The 23297-nt window shown below is 41.6% G+C and overlaps 1 protein-coding gene across 2 annotated transcripts in view; it reads right to left on the bottom strand.

Annotated features, from left to right (window-relative positions):
• Positions 1 to 23297, bottom strand: part of SIN3A (SIN3 transcription regulator family member A) — a 74138-nt gene that overhangs the window by 6272 nt on the left and 44569 nt on the right. For both annotated transcript variants that reach the window (XM_060618015.3, XM_060618014.3), the window contains exons 14-19: positions 22979 to 23162; positions 21015 to 21588; positions 18297 to 18466; positions 14402 to 14575; positions 6804 to 6896; positions 5816 to 5910 (exon numbers count right to left, since the gene is read on the bottom strand). In XM_060618015.3, the coding sequence (XP_060473998.1) occupies positions 5816 to 5910; positions 6804 to 6896; positions 14402 to 14575; positions 18297 to 18466; positions 21015 to 21588; positions 22979 to 23162 (1290 nt within the window). The remainder of the gene's footprint in view (positions 1 to 5815; positions 5911 to 6803; positions 6897 to 14401; positions 14576 to 18296; positions 18467 to 21014; positions 21589 to 22978; positions 23163 to 23297) is intronic.

Raw genomic sequence — 23297 nt, 5'->3', positions numbered from 1 at the left:
GTCTAGGAGATCAAAACTATTTTCATAATAATACTAAAATGTACTAATACGGAAACATGTATAAAAAAAAACTTTTTTTTCCTAGGGCACGTGGGTGGCTCAGTCATTTAAGTGTCCAACTTTTGATTTCAGCTCGGGTTGTGATCTCACAGGTGTGAGATGGAGCCCCGCTTTGGGCTCCACCCTTGGCATGGAGCCTGCTTAAGATTCTCTCTATCCCTCTCCCTCTCTCAAAAAAACGAAACTTTTTTTTTCCTGTGTTAACATTTGCACTGGCAGTGCAAAACGTAATGGTGAATAAAAATGCTGGTGGCACCAAACTGTCTTTAGGAATCTTTGTGTTCTCACTGGCCATGCTCTGGCAGTTGAAAGATTCCCATCTTTTTCATACGCTGTGCAATAAAATGGGAACTACACATAACGCACCCTAGTGTGCCAAAACACAATGGGATTCTTACAGAAAAGCACTTGAGCACTGCTTGAGTCGCAAATGGATCACTATTTTTACCTGAAAGAATGGGCTAGCCAGCCTGGAGTACCTGGTAGCTATTTTCTCAAAAAATGTACAATGAGGTCTGGCACTTCCAAGAAAACAACTGAAAATGTTTGCTGCCAATGAGAAGGTTTAACCTTTCAAGTAAAACTTTAAAATTTGGTAAACTAGCATTGGCCACCACAAGCTGACAGCTTCCTACTACTTACAAATGTGTTTGATGAGGTCAAGGGTGATATTAATAAACATGAGGTTTTTATGGGGGGAGGAGGAGATGGTAAAATGAACATGTGTCAACATCTGGTAGGTCTGCATAACTTAGTGAATTAATATTTTCCAAATAACCAACCGCATGAACTTACAAAAAATCATGCATGAAAAAAAGATTCATTCAAAGTACAAGGTAAACCCACAGATTCTGACCTAACTGTATGAAAAACTCATTGATATTTTCACTGATAATGCAACTAACCTTTAAGAAACTACCACTTGGAAGAGTTTTGATGTCATGTCAAAGAATATCCACAATTACCTGAAAGCCTATGAAAATACTTTTTTCCAGCTACATATCTGAGTAAGGCCACATTTTCTTCACATATTTCAACCTAACAACATAGTGCAACAGATTGAATATAAAAGCAGAGATGAGAAACCAGCTGTTTTTTTATTAAATCTGACATGAAACAGATTTGGAAAAATGGAAAGCAATGCCACTATTTGTACTAATTTTTGTTTTAAAATCGCTTTTCATTAAAATATATTTTTTTAATTTTTAAAAATTATTTATTTCTGAGAGAGAACGAATTATTTCAGCTCGTGCACGAGCTGGGGAGGGGCAGAGAGAGAGAGAGAGAGAGAGAGAGAGAGAGAACGAACACAGAATCTGAAGCAGGCTCCAGGTTCTGAGCTGTCAGCACAGAGCCTGACACTGGGCTTAAACCCACAAACTGTGAGATCATCACCTGAGCCTAAGTTGGACATTCAACCGACTGAGCCACCCAGGTGCCCCATCATTAAAATATTATTTATGATAATATATAATGGATTTAATATTTTTCAAATAACATTTTAAATATTTCTGTTCTAATTTTGAACATAAATATTACTAAATATAATCCACATAAACAAAAGATTTTTGGGATATTCCCTTTCTAAGAATATAGGTCTCACTGAAAACCTTAGCTAGAATAGCTGTAAGGCAAATTATTAGAGACCAAAGTTATAGGGTAAAGGTCCCATACAATTTATCTGCCCTGACCCCAGAATGATTCTATCAATTCATATTCCACCCCCCACCCCGCCCACAGTATATGAAAGTGCTTTCCTTCCACATACCCTCTACAATACAGGTTACAAATATTTAAAAAATTTGGCTGACCTGTGAGAAATACATGATATGTTTATTGTACTATTTCATAAACATGGAGACTAAGTCTGTTTTGTTGAAGAGTGGCCTGGCACAGAACAGCTGCTCGAAGTCTGCTGAATGAATCAAGGAATGGAAGAGCCTGGCGGGGCCCTTCTGCTCACACCCCTTTCCATGTTTTATTTAGGACTAAGTCTAATAACACACATCTTCCTGGACTTAGGGGCTACATCCTGATAAGTAGTTGAAAATACTGTATGTCAAAAATGCATTTTATAAGCCTAAACCTACTAAACACCATAATTTGGCCTAGCCCACTTTAAAGTGCTCAGAACACTTACTTTAGCCTACATTTGGGCAAGATCATCTAACACAAAGCCTATTTTATAATGAAGTGTTACATAACTCATGTAATTTATTGACTACTGTAAAGAAAATGAAAACGGAGGCGCCTGGGTGGCTCAGTTGGTTGAGTGTCTGACTTCGGCTCAGGTCACGATCTCACGATTCTTGAGTTTGAGCCCCGCACTGGGCTCTCTGCTGTCAGCACAGAGTCTCCTTCACATCCTCTGTCTCCCTCTCTCTCTGCCCCTCCCCCACTCACGGTCTCTCTTTCAAAAATGAACAAACATTAAAAAGAAAGAAAGAAAATGAAAACAAAGTGATTGTATGGGTACAGAAAGGTTGTATCAATTCTTGACCCTCCTCCCAGTCATCATGAGGCTGACTGGGAGCTGCAGCCCCTGCCCAGCATCTTGAGAGGGTCGTACCACAGATCACTAGCCTGGGAAAAGACCCAAATTCAAAATTTGAAGTATGGTTTCTCTTGAGTGTGTATCGCTTTCACATCATTGTAAAGTCCTATCATTTAAGACAAACTATCGTAAGTCGGGGATTGTCTGTATTAGGATAATACATTTCTGGAAATGTAAGATGTGAGATTTCAATTCCAAGCTCTTGGGAAGGAAGAGAGTCACTCTACTACAGCAAAACCTCTTTTCTACTTCTGAAACTCCACTTTCATCCTCAGAAAGAAGACCAACAATATGCTTTGCCCATAAATAGGGAGATTTTTAAAAATTCTGGAGTGAATGCAGCAGGCCTAAGACTTCTATCTTTGAGTTTTTTCCTATCATCATCAGAAGAGAGCTCTACTTTCTTACTATTTTTCAACCTTAATTCTGGTATAGGTAACATACAGGGTTGTATTAGCTGCAGGTGTACTGCAACTAATAGTTCACTATCAGTGAACTAATCACTAACAGCGCATCACTAACAGTGACTCAACAATTCCATATAACACTCTGTGCGCATCATGACAAGTGTACTCCTTAATCCCTATCACCTGTTTCACCCAATCCACCCACCCCTCCCCACTCACAGAACCATCAGTTTGTTCTCTATATTTGAGAGTTTATTTCTTGGTTTGTCTTTTTTTTTCCTTTGGTCCTTAAATTTCCTTAAATTCCACATGAGTGAAATCCTATGGTATCTGTCTTTCTCTGAATGACGTCCTTCACTTAGCATAATACTTTCTAGCTCCATCCATGTCATTGAAAATGGCAGGATTTCACTCTTTCTTGTGGCTAAATAATAATCTGTTGTACATTTATACCACATCTTTTCTTTATCCACTCATTTATCAATGGGCAATTGGGCTGCTTCCAGATCTTGGCTCTTGTAAATAATGCTGCAATAAACATAGGGCTGCATGTACTCCTTTGATTGTTTTTGCATTCTTTGGGTAAATACCTAGTAGCACAATTACTGGATTGTAAGGTAGTTCTATTTTTAACTTTTAGAGGTACCTTCATACTGTTTTCCATAGTGGCTGCACCAGTTTGCATTCCTACCAACACTGCATGAAAGTTCTTTTTTCTCCACATCCTCGCCAATACCTGTTGTTTCTTGTGGGGTTGGTTTTAGCCATTCTGACAGATGTGAGGTGATATGTCATTGTAATTTTAATGTGCATTTCCCTGATGATCAGTGATGTTGAGCATCTTTTCATGTGTCTGTTGGCCTTCTGTATGTCTTCTCTGGAGAAATGTCTATTCATGTCTTCTGCTCATTTTTAACTAGATTATTTGTAGGTTTATTTTAAGTTTATTTATTTTGACTGAGTGAGTGAGAGAGAGAGAGAGAGAGAGAGAGAGCGCGCGGCGTGCAAGCAGAAGAGAAGCAGAGAGAGAATCCCAAGCAGGCTCCACGCTATCAGTGCAGAGACTGACACGGGCCTCGATCTCACAAACTGTGAGATCATGATCTGAGTCCATATCAAGAGTTGGATGCTTAACCAACTGAGTCACTCAGGCACCCCTGAATTATTTGTTTTTTAGGTGCTGAGTTATGCAAGTTCCTAATATACTCTCAATACTAATCCTTTATCAGATAGGTCCTTTGCAAATATCTTCTCCCATTCTGTAGGTTGCCTTTGAGTTTTGTGGGTTATTTCCTTCACTGTGCAGAAGCTTTTTATTTTGGTATAGTCCCAATAGTTTTTCTTTTTATTTCCCTTGCCTCATGAGACATATCTAGAAAAATGTTGCTATGGTCCATGCCAGAGAATTTACTGCCTGTGTTCTCTTATAGGATTTTTATGGTTTCAGGTCTCAGGGTTAGGTCTGAAATCCATTTCAAATTTGCTTTTGTATATAGTGTACGAAAGTGGTCCAGTTTCATTCTTTGTCATGTTGCTGTCCAATTTTCAACACCACTTGTTGAAGAGACTTTTTCCCATTGTGCAGTCTTTCTTTGTCGAAGATTAACTGACCATATAATCATGGATTTATCACTGGGTTTTCTATTCTGTCCCACTGATCTATTTGTCTATTTTTGTGCCAGTACCATACTATTTTGATGCCTATAGCTTTGTAATAGAACTTGAAGTCTGGAATTATGAGGCCTCTAGCTTTGCTTTTCTTTTTCAAAACTGCTTTGGCTACTTGGGTCTTTTGTGATTCTGTACAAATTCAAGGATTTTTTTTTGTTCTAGTTCTGTGAAAAATGCTGGTAGTAGTTTGACAGAGGTTGCATTAAATCTGTAGACTGCTGCAGTATAGACACTTTAACAATATTTGTCCTTCCAATCTGTGAGCATGGAATATCTTTCCATTTCTTTGTGTCTTCTTCAATTTCTTTCATCAGTTTTATAGTTTTCAGAATACAGCTCTTTCACCTATTTAGTTACATTTATTCCTAGGTATTTTACTATTTTTGGTAAGACTGCTATCTTTTGAAAGCCCCACTTTCAAGGTTGTCCCTTGCTTGGGTTCTGGAATCTTGAATCTGGGGAGAGCTTCCGCTATTCCCTAAACAATAAAAGTGGTTCACTGTACCCCAGCTGTTTCGTTTATGCTGAAAACCTGCTTTCTTTCTGGGAGTCTGGCCTATATGACTAGCACCCAATAAAAAACCTTGGCACTGAGTCTCCTAATGAGCCTCCGCTGGTAGACAGCGTTTCAAACATATCGTCATAATTTGCTGCTGGAGGAATTAAGAGCGTCCCGTGTGGCTACAATGGAAGAGGACTCTTGGAAGCTTGCGCCTGGCTTCCTTGAATTTTGTCACAGACGCCTTTCCCCCTTGCTGATTTAGCTCTGCATGCTTTTGCCATAATAAATCATCACTGGGAATATGACTACACGTGGAGTCCTTGAGTCTTTCTAGTGAATCATCAAAACTTGGAGACTCCGACACACAGTCCTATCCGACATAGGCAAATTACTGCTACATCTCTAAAACTCTCACTTCTCTGATGCTTCTTTGGCACATGCTCCAGGTAAGCTCATGGTGTAACAGCCATAGAAACCTTGAATTAGTGTCCTCAGTGTCCCCGCTGTCCAGCAGACAGAGCAATGAAGTGAGTGAAAACCAAGGATCTGAAAGCCATTTCACTCTCCGTTCCTCAGCCGTGTACCAGTACATATTGCCAACCTGTGACTTCGTTCACTCACCTCGGGAGAAATACTGGTTTCCGTGCCAGATGCTCACGCAGCTCAGGAGAGGTAGTATCAGAGTTCATGTATCGCTCCACATAGTCTGACCAACGCTAGGATTATAAACACAAAATGGGGGTGGAGAGAGAGCACAAAAACTGGACTCCACCCTCCTCAGGTATTCTAGCAAATTCTACGACTAACATGTCAGAAATCCTTAAGTTTTAAGATCAAAAAAATCTTGCCATAGTGACATGCTGGTACGTATTGACACACAGCTTCAAAATTCTGGTACATAACAAACCCAAAGTTTGTCTGAGATACTTAAAAGTTACCAGAAGTCATAAATGGGTAGAAACTGGCTCACTGACAAGTTTTATTTCACCACAGAGGGTTTTGTTAAAGAACAAAATATACAGTGGCAAATGTTTGAAAATCGGGATCTTTCACATTACAATCTGGCCTTCTGGCATCTCAAATTTTTTTTTTCCCAAAGATTTGGCACCCGGGAACCAATACTCCCACAGAACAACAATCTCCCTTCCCTATCTCAACATCATCGCATGGCTTGCATCTCTCATTAACATTACCTGCCAGGCCCAGCTAGGATAACCAACTCACTCTACCCACTCTGCAGGCTTGAGAGCTCCTGGCTTCACCTAGCCCAATAAAAAGTAAACATGACACAGAGTCAGGATGATACCAGGCAGATGGCACCTCATTTGTTGTTTCTTATACTTTAAAAGAAAAACAGGAAAGCTGCCAAACAGGACATTTCCTGAGAGACGGATTTACTGAGAGCTAGATGAGACTGCCATCAACCCTAAGTATCTACCACCAGGCAGCCCCCTTCTCTTCTGCTGAACTGGCCTATACTTCAGGCATCAGGTTCTGACCCTTAACAGGTCTGAGGCTGTCTTGGCCTTCTAGAAGATCATCCCTAGGCAGAGCCTCAGGACGTGATGGCCCTCTAAGCACACGGTTTCTGTAATATACTTGTCCATACCTCTGCTTCTACAGGGTCATCCGAGTTCTCCTCTTCTGTGTCCAGGAGCTCAATGGTCAGCTGAACCTGGCCTTGGCTCTGAATAAACATAAGCTGCAAATAAGAAAGCAGGGTGTAAACAAAAGACCATCTCCAAAGCTGTAATAATCTAGCTGCTCAAGGGTTGGGAGGTAGGGAGGCAATAAACTTATAAAACTTTGCTCTGATTGAAGAGATGAGGCAGACACTCCAAAGCTTAGGAGGCAGATGATAAAAAAGGCAAAGTTCAATCTTGCTACCAGCAAAATGAAAGGTTAGAGCAAAAAGTATCATTCCACGTTTCATACCTCTTATATTGGCTAGAACAATAGTCAATGTCAAGAATGCTTTAAAATTATTTTGTTCATTAGAAATATAGCATAAAGCCAGATCCGTAAAACATCAATGCCATTTCACCTGATAATCCCATTTCTGGAACACAATACAAAGATGTTAATGACCCTCTAGCATTAAAGAAAGAGAAGAAAAGAAAAATGAAACAGAAAGGAAGGAAGGGAGGGAGGGAAACTTCTAACAGAAAGTGAAGTGGAAAACATCAAACCCAACAGAGAGCAGCGATCACATTTTTACAGCAATAAAGACTCCCCAAGGAGGTGCCTGGCTGGCTCAGTCAGTGGAGCATGTGACCCTTGATCTTGGGATTGTGAGTTTGAGCCCCACATTGGGTGTAGAGATTACTTAAAAATAAAATCTAAGAAAAAAATAAAAAGACCATCCAAAGCATCACAAACTCTGTGGTGTAAGGAACACAAAACATCAACATATTAATAAGTGATCTGCTGTAATGGTATCAATCATATTTGAGGCTCTTAATATTCTGAGTTCTGCGAACTTTATTTCTGAGAGAGAGAACACATGAGCATGAATCTGGGAAAGGCAGAGAGAGAGAGACAGAATCTGAAGCAGGCTCCACACTGTCAGCATAGAGCCTGCTGCAGGACTCAAACTCACAAACCATGAGATCATGATCTGAGCCAAAGTCATGGACGCTTAACTGACAGAGTCACCCAGGTGCCCCTTAAAAATTCATATTTAAAAGCAATACACTGATAGGGGCAAAAAAAAAAGTCATATTTTGCACAAAAGAACTATGAAATGGTGATCTCCCCGTCAGAATCCCAAGACTCTCAATGCCCTTACCCTAAAGGCTTGCTGCAGACAAGCTCACTGTCCAAATCACAAGGAGAAGAGCAGAGCATATAAGGAAGCTTGAGAATCATTTATTTCAACCTTCTTCATTTTACACAGGGAAAAACCTAAAGTTCAGAGTTCTGACTTCTCAAGGCCACACAGCCAGTAAACAAACAGGACCAGAAGCCAGTTCTGATTCCCAGTGCTCTTCCAAAGCACCTTTAAAAACTCCTATCTGTGGAGCACCCAGGGGGCTCAGTTGGTTAAGTGTCTGACTTTTTTTTTTCTTTTTTAAAGTCTATTTTGAGAGAGAGCAAGCGTGTGTGCGCACGCAAGAGAGAGAGAAGAGAGAGCACAGGTGAGCACTCTCTCTCTCAAAATAGATTAAAAAAAAAAAAAATCCCTATCAGGGGCACCTGCGTGGCTCAGTCAGTTAAGCCCCTGACTTCGGCTCAGGTCATGGCCTCATGGGTCGTGAGTTCGAACCCCACGTAGGGCTCTGTGCTAACAGCTCAGAGCCTGGAGCCTGCTTCAGACTCTGTCCCTCTCTCTCTGCCCCTCCCCTGCTCATGCTCTCTCTCTCTCAAGAATAAATAAACATTAAAAAAATAAAAAAATTAAAAATTCCTATCCACTAGTAAAATTTAGAACATGACAGGAACATAATACATGCAACATAAATATAAAACCACAGTTATCTCTAAAACATTTCAAAAACACTGCCCCTAGGAGTTTGCTCCCCACCAACACCCCAATCTAGGATGACCCAGAGTATCAAGATTTGTTCTACTTCTTAATGAACTCACCCTTTGAAACAATACTAAGACCATCTCCTCTCTACTTGAAACTGAACTTCATTTCACCTCAACAGGGTCCTCCACCTGCCACCTGTCTTCTTAGGCCCTTTACCAGGTGTTTACCGTGGCTCTCTGCACTCTGCAACCACTCCCCAGTTCTTGACTAGCTTCATTATCTGACTGCCCACATCCATAACCCAAACGGTAACTACCTACAGTTGTAAACATACCTCTGGTTTCTCCACTCCTCCTTTCTCAGGGCTACCATACTGATCTGCCTGAAAGCTCAAATCCAGTGGGACATTTAGTCCCTAAAAATGCTTTACCGCTTACCAACCACAAGAAACTTCACACCTTTTACTTAGTATGGCTGAGGATCCTCATTTGGACCCTCGTTCTACACACCTCCTTCACCAATATTCTATACTTCAGTCACTCAACATGTGGTCACTTAATGTGTATCCTCAGGCACCTATAGAAGAGAACACAGTTTCTAGCTTGGAGGAGCCCAATTTAGTAAAGGAAACAGGAATATAAAGAGCTATATTTATGGGGCACCTGGGTGGCTCAGCTGGTTAAGCATCTAACCGGCTCAGGTCACAATCTCATGGTTTGTGGGTTTGAGCCTGGCATCAGGCTCTGTGCTGACAGCTCGAAGCCTGGAGCCTGTTTCAGATTCTGTGTCTCCCTCCCCTCTCCCTCTCCGTGGATCTCTCTCTCTCAAAAATAAACATTAAAAAAATATTAAAAAAAAAAAAATAAAAGAGCTATTATTTACATTAAAACTAAGGTAACTACTGGGGCACCTGGGTGGCTCAGTCGGTTAGGCATATGACTTCGGCTCAGGTTATCATCTCATCTCATGGTTTGTGGATTCGAGCCCCTCATTGGGCTCTGTGATTACAGGACGGAGCCTGCTTCAGATCCTCTGTCTCCCCCCTCTCTCTCAAAAGTAACATTAAAAAAAAAAAAAAGAAAGGAAAAAAAAAAACTAAGGTAACTACCAAGGTACTATTCTAGAGACATGGGCAATACCCCATGAGAATAAACAATTTCTCCTCAGTGAGCTGAAAAAGATTTCACTTCACTGAAATGGCACTCAGGTGGTCACTGAAGGATATAGGGGAATACCAATCCATTTCAGAAAAACTACAACAGAGAAAACCCTATTTTTAAAAGTACATAAAAAGAGGGGAGGGCTGCCATGTTTGGCTCAGTCAGTTAAATGGCCAACTCTTGATTTTGGCTCAGATCATGATCTCATGGTTCATGAGTTCGAGCCCCGAGTAGGGCTCTGCACTGAGTGTGTGGAGCCTGCTTGGGATTCTCTCTCTCTGCCCCTCCCTCATGTTCTCCCTCTTTCTCTCTCTCCCTCTCAAAATAAATAAATAAAACTTAAATAACTTTAAACCCCTTCCAAAACCAGGGTGAAGGATATGAACAGGCAATACACAGAAAAAGAAATGGGCAATGGCAGAAAACAGGAAAATATGAATTAAAATAATTTTCTGGGGCTCCTGGGTGGCTCAGTTGGTTAAGCATCTGACTCCTGATTTTGGCTCAGGTCGTGATCTCACGGTTTGTGAACTTGAGCCCCTTGTCAGGCTCGGTGCTAACAGCACGGAGCCTGCTTGGATATTCTCTGTCTCCCTCTTTCTCTGTCCCTCCTCTGCTCATGTTCTCTCCCTCCCTCTGTCTCTCTCTCTTTCTCTGCCTCTCAAAAATAACATTAAAAAAAAAAAAAAAAAAAAAAAAAAAAAAAAAATATATATATATATATATATATATATATATATATATATATATATATATAAATTTCTAACCATCCAAATGGCCAAAATAGTTTGATAATGCCCAGAGTTGACTAAGGATGGGAAAATAAATGCTCTTATGAAACTGTACCCTAGTATATATAGCTTGTTGCTGTGGAGAATAAAATGGTGATATCCATTAAAATTTAACATTTAGGGGTGCCTGGCTTGTTCAGCTGGTAGAGCATGAGACTCTTGATCTCAGGTTCGTGAGTTCAGGCCCCATGTTGGGTGTAGAGCCTACTTAAAATAAAATACGTATAATATATGTACATTTTTAATTTTTTTAAATATGCACATCCTTTGACCCAGTAATTTCATTTCTTTGTCCCTACCTTAGACAAAGACTAACACATGCACACTAGGATATAAGCACTAGGATGCAGCACTATTTGAGACAGTAAAAAATGGAAATAGTTTAAATGTTCGCCCTGAAGGGAATATCTTTTAAAACTATGATACATTTTTACTCTTAGGTATGACAAAGCAGTTGTAAAATTGAGCTGGACTTCTATAAACCAAAACAGAGAAATTCTAAGCCAGACTAAGTGAAAAAAGCATGATGCAGAATACGCGGTGTAATATGTATTTCCACATATACACACACATATGCATGTAAAGGCACAGAAGACGGTCTGAACAGGTACACAGAGAGCTACACATGGCTGAGTTTTTGAAAAGCAGTGTACAGAGGCAGCTGGATGGCTCAGTCGGTTAAGTGTCTGACTCTCGAGTTTGGCTCACGTTATGATCTCACAGTCGTGAGACCAAGCCCCGAGTCAGGCTCCATGCTCAGTGTGGAGCCTGCCTGGGATTCTCTCTCTTCCTCTTTGTCCCTCCTCTGCTCACACGTCCAAGTGCGTGCTCGCTCTCTCTCTCTCTCTCTCTCTCTCTCAAAATAAACTTAAATAAACAAACAAACAAACAAACAAATAAATAAATAAAAGCAGTGTACAATGCACACAGAAACAAAATGGAGAGGAGGCTGGGGGTCAGAGGTGGGCAGGAGATCTGAAGGGCTGCTTGTGCTTAGCTTAATGTTAATACTATCCAATTTTATTTTCCGTGTGAACATTTTAAAGGATCACGGTCATGGTATAATTTTTCTGGTTACGAAGCCTTCGTTCCCACTGTTCCCTCTGCCACTCTGACAACTGTTCTTATCCTGTAGGGTGACTCTACCTATTCCTTCGTAGGCCTTCACCACACAATTTAATCCATTGTTAATTCACTGTGGGTGGGGATGGCAATTCTGTTCACTAGGAAACAACACACACTAAACTCCTACTAAACATTTATAGATTTAAAACGTTGGAAAACAAACAAACCAATCCTGAAAAGCTCAGGAAATTTCTTCTGTACTGCAAACAGTACAGGTGACAGATTAGAAACTAAAGAAATAGCTGAAAGTAGAAGCAGACAACTAGGTGGAAGATTTGGGGTCAGATCCTAAAAGTACATGGAATATATCCATGGGGCGCCCGGGTGGCTCAGTGGGTTGTGTCTGACTCTTGGTTTCGGCTCAGGTCACAATCTGATGCTTCATGAGTTCAAGCCCCATGTAAGGCTCTGTGCTGCCAGTGTGGAGCCTGCTTTGGATTCTCATTCTCTCTCTCTCTCTCTCTCTCTCTCTCTCTCTCTGCCCCTCCCCCACTCACATGGGCTTCCTCTCTCTCGAACTAAATAGATAAACTTCAAAACAATAAATGGCTGGGGGGGGGGGGGCGGTGGTGGCAGGGAGCGCCTGGGTGGCTCAGTCTAAGTGTCCAACTTTGGCTCAGGTCATGATCTCACAGTTCATGAGTTCGAGCCCCTCCTCGGGCTCTGTGCTGACAGCTCAGAGCCTGGAGCCTTCTTTCGATTCTGTGTCTCCCTCTCTCTCTGCCCCTCCCCTGCTTGTTCTCTCAAAAATAAATAAATAAACTTTAAATAAATAAGTAAAATAAAAGCACATGTAACACATCCAACAAGGATATGTTAGCTCTCTCTGCTCAGCCAACTACAAACCTTATTCTGGGCCACCAAAACCATCCTTCTTATGTAAATACATACAAGTTTTGTTCAGCCATACTATATTCATTACATAGCTGCAATCATAATACACATACTTTTGTCTCCTTTTATTTGCTTCGGTATTTTTATAATTTATAATTAACTTTTAAGGGCTGCAAAATGTGCCACCCAGCATTCACAAAATAGGCTGCCATTATCCATTCCCACAGTGGGTTGGACATCAAGGCTGTTTCCAACTATTTGCTTTCTTAACTAGCAACAACAGTGGATAACGGAAAAATGGGAACCACCTAAATGCCCGACGAGGCAGGCATAATTCTCTGTAAGATGAAATATCAACGTCATGAAAAGATGCTAAAGACCCAAGTGTTGCTAACTGAGCAAAATAAGTTAGATTATTTTGCCCAGTATACTCTCTGTTAAATCCAAGCATAGAGTCTAGAAATGTCATCAGTAATTATTTCTGGGAAGCACTACAGGTGACAACTTATTTCTTTTCTCTACATTTCCTATCTTTTCTATAATGATCATAGATTACATGTATTAACATATTTATTTATTAAATTTATTTTCTTTTTAGTAATCTCTACCCCCAACATGGGGCTACAACTCACGACCCTGAGATCAAGAGTTGTGTGCTCTGAGGAGCCTGGGTGGCTCAGTTGGTTAAGTTTCCAACTTCGGCTCAGGTCATGATCTTGTGATTCTTGAGTTCAAAGCCCTGAGTCCAGCTCTGTGCAGAAAGCTCAGAGCCTGGAGCCTACTTCAGATTCTGTGTCTTCCTCTCTCTCTGCCCTCCCCTGTTCGCACACTCTCTATAAAAAATAAACAAACATTAAGAGCTACATGGTTTTCAGACTGAGCCAGCCAGGCGCCCCTTTGTATTAACATTTTTATTTATTTATTTATTTTTTTAAAAGTTTATTTATTTATTTTGAGAGAGACAGAGACAGCACGAGCTGGGGACGGGCAGAGAGAAGGGAGACAGAGAATCCCAACCAGGCTCTGCACCATCAGCACAGACCCCAATGCAGGGCTCAAACTCACAAAACTGTGAGATCATGACCTGAGACGAAATGAATAGTCAGATGGTTAAACCAACTAAACCACCCAGGCGCCACTGTGTTAACATTTTTAAACAAAATATTATAATATTTACAAAGCATTATACTATGAAAAAATATTCACAAGAGAAAAACGCAGAATACAAAACTGTAAAAATCACACACAACAACTAATGTTTTTGTTTTGTTTTGTTTTTGAGTAGGCTTCACTCCCAGGTTGGAGCCCAATGTGGGGTTTGAACTCATGACCCTGAGATCAAGACCTGAGCTGAAATCAAGAGTTGGATGGGGCGCCGGGGTGGTTCAGTTGATTAAGCGCCCAACTTCGGCTCAGGTCATCATCTCGTGGTTTCTGAGTTTGAGACCCGGATTGGGCTCTGTGCTGACAGCTCAGAGCCTGGAGCCTGTTTGGATTTTGCGTCTCCCTCTCTCTCTCAAAAAATAAATAAACATTAAAAAAAAAATTAGAGTTGGATGCTTAACTGACTGGGCCACCCAGGCACCCCCAACTAATTTTTTTTTTTAAAGGTAGGGAAGTAACAGACTATCCAAGGGAGACTTTACCTTCATTTTTTTTTTTTTTTTTTAAATTCCCTCCAGTGAGCTCATAGGAACTCTAAGGAGTTCTAGGAGTAGAATCACTGGATCAAAGTACCCTGGCATGGCTTTTATTTCTGGTGGAGACAGTTCCAACAATGTCTGCTGTCACCAGCATGGTCCTTGACTCCATGAGTAACTCTCACCTTAAAGCAATTCTCATCTGACATGAGTTGCTCAGCCTTCCGCTGATACGTTGACTCCAGGAGACTCCTGGAGGTCTGTGTGTTCAGCTGGCCTCCTGTGGCCCCATTATTGTTTTCTGCCAGGTAAAGGTCAGTCACCTGTACACAGATCTCGTCACTCACAATGTGCTGCAGCTGAAATCAAGCAAAGGCAAGCTGTCAGTGAACCAAGAAAATATTTCTCCTTGTCATACAGTCAACCTTCCTCTGATGGTTCCAGTCAGTCAGCTTAAAAAGACTTCTGGTTGGTAATTTTAGAAAATTAATCACACAGAACCAGTATTTTATATTTTTGGAGAATAACTAAGCCTAAACCTCCAAGAGTAACACTGGGCCATGAAAAAAGCTTTTCTATGTATTTAAAAGCAAAAGCATAGGCAGTTCATGTTAATATGCTGCTTATTTAAAGTTCTAAGGAAATGTAAAAATAAAAAAAAAATTGTTACATGAAAGAGAAATCTCATGGCTTTCTGTTTTTATGGTGCTTCTTTACGGTTTACAACTTGGTTTCACGCACATTCTCATTTGCTCTATGCAACCAGCCCGGGGAGCAGGCTGAAGAGGGACACCCAGTTACAGTGGAGACAAATGTCCATTTTAGATGAGAAAACTCACTGTGTGCCAAGGTGAGGTCAGGGGCCTTGGTAAACCATGAAAGCTAGACCCCTGTCTATATGTTCCCAGCCCTAGCACAAAGTTGGAAACTCATTAGGTATTTGAGAATTGGTTGCTGAATCAATTACCCAAGGGCACTCAGTTGAAGGAGCACAGTTAGGACTAATATTCAAGCTTCCTGACCCTTATGCTGATATTCTAATACGTTACTTCTGTTTCTACATCTGATAAAAAATACAGTCCTTAAATTGTAAACACTATTAATTAACTCAATTTCAACACAGGTCAATCATGAGTGATTACTGGTAATTATTGTGATTACATTCTTGAACTATCTAATGACTAGAAAGTTGAACCTTTCAGAGTTTCCATTCTCATAGGTCATGATGATCTTTCTATTGTGAAATAAAAATTCCCCTCAAATGAAACTTTACCCATAAAAATGCCAGAGAATGTGAAAAACCTACAAGCAGAGAAAAGCAAGATGTTAACTGCACTATCATTTTGTCTATTTTACTTTAAAATTCTCAAAAACCACTAAGCCATTCTATTTTTAGGAAGATACATCCTTTTTGAAGCACTAGTAACTATGACAACTACTTATTTTTAACATTTAAAAAAGTCTTAAGTGACAAGTATGTGTATTTGTAGATAAATGGACACAGCGCAAGGTCAGAAGGGTGACTGATTTGACAGTGGTTGAAAGGCCAGCAACTGGAGATGGCTGAATTACAATTAGCCCAGACAATGGATTCTAATGTGACCATTAAAATAATGTCTATGATAACCTGATAACAGAGAGAGCAGCTTAAGATATAGTGTTTAAGGGGGCGGGCGGAGGGGGAAAGCAGTGTAATAAAAGTGTATCTAAAGCATGGTGCATACCACGTAGACACTTCCGCTTAAGACCTTCTTACTAAAGTAAGCTCACTGACTCCCTATTCACACCCTCTTCTTGGATATTCGGCCCCTCCTAGAGTTTTTGGAAAGGGCAGACCTATAATATCAGGGACAACTGGACAGCTTACACTCCCAAGCTAGGTTGCTCAGATTCTCTCTCCTGCTAATTTGAAATGACACAATGAACATGTTTGGTAGACATTTTACAGAGGAACATCTACATGGAAAGGTCAATGCTAGGGCCAGAGGCACTGGCATAGCAAGCCAAAGCTCCAGGGGAGCTGGAGAAGCCTTGAGTATGTGGCCAAATATCTATCTGCAGAGAAAAGCATGAGAATGAAGTAGATGTTCAGAAAGAAGGCATGCAGGAGAGAGAAAAAAAAAAAAAAGATTCCCAGCCCAATCCCTACATTGGCCATTTTCTGAGTTCTCTACTAGCTATCTGTGAGACCACCTGTTGTGTTAAGACAAATCCCTACTAAACCACAGTAGATCCTTGAACAATGTGAGGGTTAGGGGCACCAACCCTCCATGCAGTGGAAAATCCACATATAACTTCTGACTCCCCCCAAACCTAACTACTAATAGTCTACTAGTGACCAATAAGCCTTACCAATAACCTAAATAGTCAATAAACAAGTATTTTTTGTTAGATGTATTATACACTATACATCTTTACAAAAAAGTAAGTTAGAGAAAAAGTATTATTAAGAAAATCATAAGGAAGAGAAAATGCATTTACAGTATTATGCTGTGTTTATTGAAAACAATCTGCATGGAAGTGGACCAGCGCAGTTCAAATTCAAAGCCCTGTTGTTCAAGCATCAACTGTAGTCTGGAAAAGATAAATGTATGGCCTGACCTTGAAATATATGTTCTGCCTCCAGTCAGGAATAATCTCTGGGAGAACATCAAACAAGATGGGGAGAATGAGAGAAGATATGCCTCCAACTGAGGAGTTAAGATGAGAAGCATGAACATATGTTTTAAAAACACTGGATTTGGGTATCTGGACAAAACCTGTTTCTTAAAAAGATTAGACATTATGTGTTACTGACTCAAAATTGCAACCAGGTGCTTCTAATGTATGGATTAATTATATGTATTGTTTCAAAAACCAAGCTCGGGTTTATAAAAAGTTAATTTTCCTGGATTTCTAAAATTGCTGTGCTGGCAGTGTGGGAGACCTTACTTCCAGCCGTAGCAGCAATACGCAGCAGCAGAAGCACATGACAACTGGAGGCTTTATTTTACATACGTTCAGAAGGTGTTAACAAAGATCAGTCTCTCAAAATTAGGACCAGAGCTGTTGGCACCCATGTAATGATTTCGCTCAGTCACCATACAGACTCCTTATGGGAAGGCCTATTAACATCTTTGACTTTCAGGAAAAAACCTGTATACCTGACAACCTTCCTGAAGATGCCAAGATTCAGTTATGTGAAGCGTTCTTCCTTGACCCTGAGCAGATCCTGCGAAAGGGTGCAGAACCTTTCCAACATGCCCTACCGACATCAAGGCAAAGGCATGGGTACTTTGCAAAGGATTCCACATTTCACTCCAAGAAAGTACCAAGCAACACAAGCTTTCCACCCCGCCCTCCCCATAGTGGCAGTGAGGACTCCCGAATGTTCTTTGTACAAGTTTTCACTTTAAAGAAAGTAGTGCACCAACAACAGATTCTGAGCCCTTCACAATGCAGACCTTAAGCCAAAAGAGTGGAAACCTGACTACCCAATTGCTATAAAATTATCACTGCTGTGAAGAACAACATATTTACAAAGTTCCAGGGTGCCACAGGAACAAACCACAAAACCAACCACAAATTCAACTCAAATGGAACCTCAGATAGTGAGGTGGGCAGAGTATTATAGAAGATGTTGTATGAAACCCTTCCCACAAAAGGAACTTTAAATCTTAAAAGGAGGAAAGTACACAGAATTAAACCAACACCTACAGAAGAGGAAGAGTTACCCACTGAGAGCCCCCCACTGGGAGCCAAGGTAAGAGCCGGGCCAGTACCAACACTCACTCTATAGGCAGGCAGTGAGAACAGGGCAAAACATCAGGTCTGCTGTAGACTCATTCAACTGTGAGGGCATACTGAGCAAAGCGAAGGAGTCAATTTAGCGGCTGAAGTACTCCCACTCTGTTAACACGAGAGATCCGTAATCACATTAACCTCCCCCTTTCCTCTAGAGAACCAGACATTTGTAAACATCATTACATGCGCAAACTGCCCTTTTAATTCCAACCGAAATCTTGCCTTTCCTCTTTGCCTCATCCATCTTTAGGTAAGGACTTCTTCCCTCACCAAACCTAGCCTCCACCGTGCCCTCACCTGTCTGACAATGCTCTGGATTAGTTTGTCCATGGTGAAGGCAATGTAGGCGTGAATGGTGAACATCTCTCTCAGCGAATCTTCGTACTGTGACGAGTCTATGTTGCCATCTAGCAGGCTCCGCACCATGTCCAGGAAAGCTGGGTAATAATCTTCTACATCAACATCCACTGTGGGAGAGATGGGAGAGGTGAGGCCTTACCCTGCTACGAAAAGACTGGGAGAGAGGGCAAGGCAAATCCCACAGCTGGCCTAAAGAGCATTTGAAAGAACGAACCCTAGGTATTCAGACATACCCACTCAATCTGCTGCAGGCAGAGATGAGATCTGACAGGTGGCTACAATGGCCAGCGCTGGCTATCAGAGGACAGTGACCCTGCAACTTTAACAGGGGCTCTGACACTCTGTCCATGCTAGAAAGACACTAAATTACAGTACGACTGGGCTCTGCCTCAGGAGAGCAGAATATCCCAGGGAAGAAGTTTCTTCAACAGTTGTTGGCTCTCCTTCTGAGAGAGAAACCTACTCTCCCAGCCTGCACAGAGCATTCCTCACACGGGTCACTTGCTCATAAAGCTATTTCAATGAAGCATCAAGTGCAGATGAGAAAAGGCAGACAGCGCCACACTCAAGTCCTGGGAAACCTCTCGGGAACAGAAAAATAGGAGTGCAAATTAAATCCCCTATGAATAATGAAGTAATCTGCATTTGTCAAAGTCCTTTTGTTTAAAAATGGATTCCCAACATTGTACTTCACAAATTGCATTAAATGATCTGTACTTGCTGCACATGAATCACTTCAACCAGCAGCTGGAATCTTATCAGTTGTCACAGAGACATTTGGCAACTTGCAGAGTACAAAAGGAAGCATGAAAGTACTCTGCCTTTAGCTTGTTTAAGACCCATTTACTGATCTCCAGTGCTAGCAATCAAGACAGTGGCATGAGGGGGCCACTGGGGTATCGGTTATGTTGTTTCCTGACCCAGGTGCTGGTTACACAGGTGTGTTTCACTTTGTAAAAATTCGCTATTCAATTTGGATTTGTAGATTTTCCTGTACATATGTTGCACTTCAACAAAAAGTTCACTAAAATGAAAAAAAATTCACAAGAACTCTTTGTCACTGACATCTGGTTACCCATTTGTAAAGTTTATACAGAGAAAACAGGCGCAGAGCAAAAAACTAAATCCTTCCCCATTTATCTGAAGTGTGATGGCTCACTGAAGACCATGCAAAACAGAACAATTAACTGTTGAAAAGAAGCAACTGGCTAGACTTTCATCACAGAATATCACCTTGTTCAGACCCACAGCACAGGCACAGGCTGTGCTACTGCTGTGCAGGTGCTTTTATGCCAGAATAAAGCTAGGGGCACAGGCGAGACGTGCCCACAAGCTATGATCAGTGTGAGGCTTGGCGTTACCACTCAAGACACAATGTAAGCTTCAAACCAGGTTAAGTCAGTGGTCAAGCCAGGATTAGGCCATTTGCTCTCTCATTTCTACCCAAGCAGATGGAATTCACCACACTGAGGTCCAAAAGCGATCTCTCTCAAGCTAGGATTAATCCAGACAAAGGCTTTTAAAATTAATATCTCTATGAGCTCTTCAACAGAAAGTTAGGGCCACACATGGGCTACTTACATCAGCAACAGCTAAAAAAAATTTAAAATAATTCACTCCATTAAAAAAAAAAGAGTCTTAAAAAAAAAAAAAAAAAGAGCCTGTGTGGCTCAGTCGGTTAAGCGTCGGACTTCGGCTCAAATCACGATCTCACGGTTCGTGAATTCAAGCCCCACAACAGGCTCTCTGCTGTCAGCACGGAGCCCACTCTGGATCCTCTGTCCCCCTCTCTCCCTGCCTCTCCCCAACTTGTGCACTCTTCTCTCTCTCAAAAATAAACATTAAAAAAAGTCTTAAAGATAATTCATTCCACAAACTGGCTATTTCTTTAAGGGCACAGAAGAAAAGCTCCACGGAAAAGTTTTTGGCTTACAGCTCAAGAAACTAATTACGAACAGGACAGTTATCTAGAAGCAGGCAACAGAGAATTCCGTAAAGCACACGGAGGCTTCCTTAGCCCATGTTTATTTTCCTTTTCCTGTGATCTCTAACTGCACTCCTGTTCTTCATGGTCTGCTGCCTCACACCATCTCTTGACTTCCAATCTCCTTTCCATAAACTATTTCTGTTCATTAGGAATGAGCCATGAACCCTATTGGCTAAAGAGAAGTCTAGCCCAAACATATCTGAGAAAATTCATATCTGGCTCAGGCATGAACAACTAGGAATTTATGTTCCGTCATGCAGCAGAACCGACTGTGATGTTTTAGTCCCACCCTGTCCTTTAAAACATTCTGCAATACCCCTGAGAGCTGCCATTTGGGAAACTGATGGCAACTGACACCCCCTGTCCAGGTGTCCACAGTAGGAACCACTGAGAGCATCCGTGATCCAAGCCCTGCAGAGGGTGCTTTGCATATTCTCCCCGATTCTCCCAACAACTCCACAAGGTATTAAGGAGTGCCTCCATTTTACAGGTAAACAGGTAAGGGGAGCTGAAGTAAGGTCACACGACCAGTAAATTGCAGACCTAGGATCTGAACCCTGGTCAGGCTCTGAGGCTGTATGTATAAAAGAAAGCAGTCCCAAATCTAATTTGGCCCTGAGGCCCCCAACCCCTCACACCATCCAGAAACCAACAGTCTAAGCACTCACTAGGTTCTTTGAGGCGCAACTGGATAGCAGGACTGTCACTCTTGTCTCGCTTTATGCCCAACACTTCCCGTTCCCACTCTCTCTCTCGGTTTTCTTCTTCAATTTGTCTTTCAGCTTGGGAACAAATCCGTAGCAGCCGCAAGCAGAGAATCTGGTGCAGTCGCATAAAGATATACCAGTTGTTATTAACATAGAAGAGGTTGTATACTTCATCCATCCCTCTTAACTTCTGAGCTGCTGTGTTACTAAACAGTAGCTTAGACTTAGGGGGACTGCCCCCAACACCATTGTGCTTCTTAGCTGCCCCTGTGGCTTCATCTACATCCATCTCTTCTTCTTCCTCTTCCTCCACATCCGAGAGATCACCTCTCTGAGCAAAGAGCAGATCTGGAATGAAATGATGCATGATTTGCTTGATTTTATACTTGTCCTCCTTTTGAATGCCCGTCTGCCTCTTCACATGGTGGATAATCAAAGCAGCGGCATCTTCCAGGATCTGTTTGTCTTCATAGGCAAGCGAGAGGTGTGGGCCAACAGGTACACCGGCATTTTCTTCTGTAGCCTGCTCCTGCCTCTGACAGGAGAGAGATGCAAAGTATTACCACAACAACAGTCAACAGAGCTGTGCGACTGTGCCAGCAGTACATGCCGTTATCAACCACAGTGTCTATTATTTTCCAACCGGACACTTCCAGAAACAGAAAGATAAGGTGAGAGATGTGGTCTGACACCAAGGTATTGGTATCTTCTAGACTGCGAAGACTTACTGGGACAATGGGACAAAACTGGGACCATCTTTTAAAATTCTGTAGTAGTGTTTATGGATATGGAGGATACAACATGAGGTCTAGGACTAGAGGTCTACAATCTGGGGTGGGAGTGTGGAAGGTGACAGATGTGATAAAACTGGCAAAACAGGGATGCTTTTTTTTTTTTTTAATTTTTTAAAATGCTTATTTATTTTTAAGAGACAGAGAGAGACAGAATGTGAGTGGGGGAGGGCAGAAAGAGAGGAGACACAGAATCCGAAGCAGGCTCCAGGCTCGGAGATGTCAGCACAGAGCCTGACGTGGGGCTTTAGCTCACCAGCTGTGAGATCATGACCCAAACCAAAGTCAGACGCTCAACTGACTGAGCCACCCAGGCACCCAACAGGGGTGCTTATTTAAGAGCTCGTTTTACCACTCTTTCCCCCTTTTCATGTAGTTTAACATGTTCATAATAAAACTTTTTTTTAAATTCAAGATCATACAACTTTTAGGAATGCTCAATTACACTGTATTTATGTTTCTATCCATCCCCCATGACTGTAAGCTCCAAGAAAGCAGGATTAATTTCTTAATCATCTCTGTATCCTGGCTCCCAGTACTATATACACTCCTGGTAAGTATGCTGAGTAAACACGGATTAGAAAGCGTCTGGGGATTAAGGCTCAGTGTTTCACCGGTGGAAAGTTGAGAAGGGTTACATGAATGAAGACAAGGTATCATTTGGAGGGAGAGAGACAGGAAGACAAGTGGAAGAGGGAGGTGGCAGGCACAGACTGAAGTCAGGATGTTAAACTGGGAAACCAGTAAAGCCACTTAGTCATAAAGGTGAGGCTTAGATTTAAAATGACAGAATCAAGGGGCACCTGGGTGGCTCAGTCACTTAAGCGTCTTGGCTCTCGACCTTGGCTCAGGTCATGATCTCAACAGTTGTGAGACTGAGCCCCGCACTGGGCTCCGCTGGACATGGAACCTGCTTAAGATTCTCTCTTCTCCCTCTGCCCCTTTCCGCTCTCACTCATTCTCAAAAATGAACAAATGAATTAATTAATTAAATGGCAAAATCAGGAATAGAGAAGTCTGTGACAGTTACGAAGCAAGAATCAACATGTCTTGGAGGGTCTCACTTTCACGTAACAAATGTAATTTCCAGGAATCAAAGCCATGCTCTCACAGATGTAGAAACCTCCAGCTCACCTCATCATAGATACTCTCAATCTCGTTGAGTAAACTCTTAGACCTCAGGACCTTGGTATCATTCTGTTTAAAGTTGATGCCCTGGTGGTCCAGAGACTTCAAGTAGTACTTCTCATTCTGCTCTCTCCACACCTTGTTAAAGCCTCTCTGAGCTTCCCGCCATTCTTCCTCTTTCATCTTCAACCTGGGGGGGAGGGGGGAGAAACAACCAGACATGGGAATTATAAGGGAGAGACTTAAACTCTGGCTTTGAATCCTGGCTCTGCTCTACCAGATTCTGTTTTCTTACCGGTAAAACAGAGATAACAAGACCTACTCT

Source organism: Panthera onca, chromosome B3, assembly GCF_046562875.1.
Source record: "Panthera onca isolate mPanOnc1 chromosome B3, mPanOnc1 haplotype 2, whole genome shotgun sequence".
Taxonomy (NCBI): Eukaryota; Metazoa; Chordata; class Mammalia; order Carnivora; family Felidae; genus Panthera; species Panthera onca.
The sequence above is the reverse complement of the archived record's forward strand: the minus strand, read 5'-3'. Positions and strand labels throughout refer to the sequence as shown.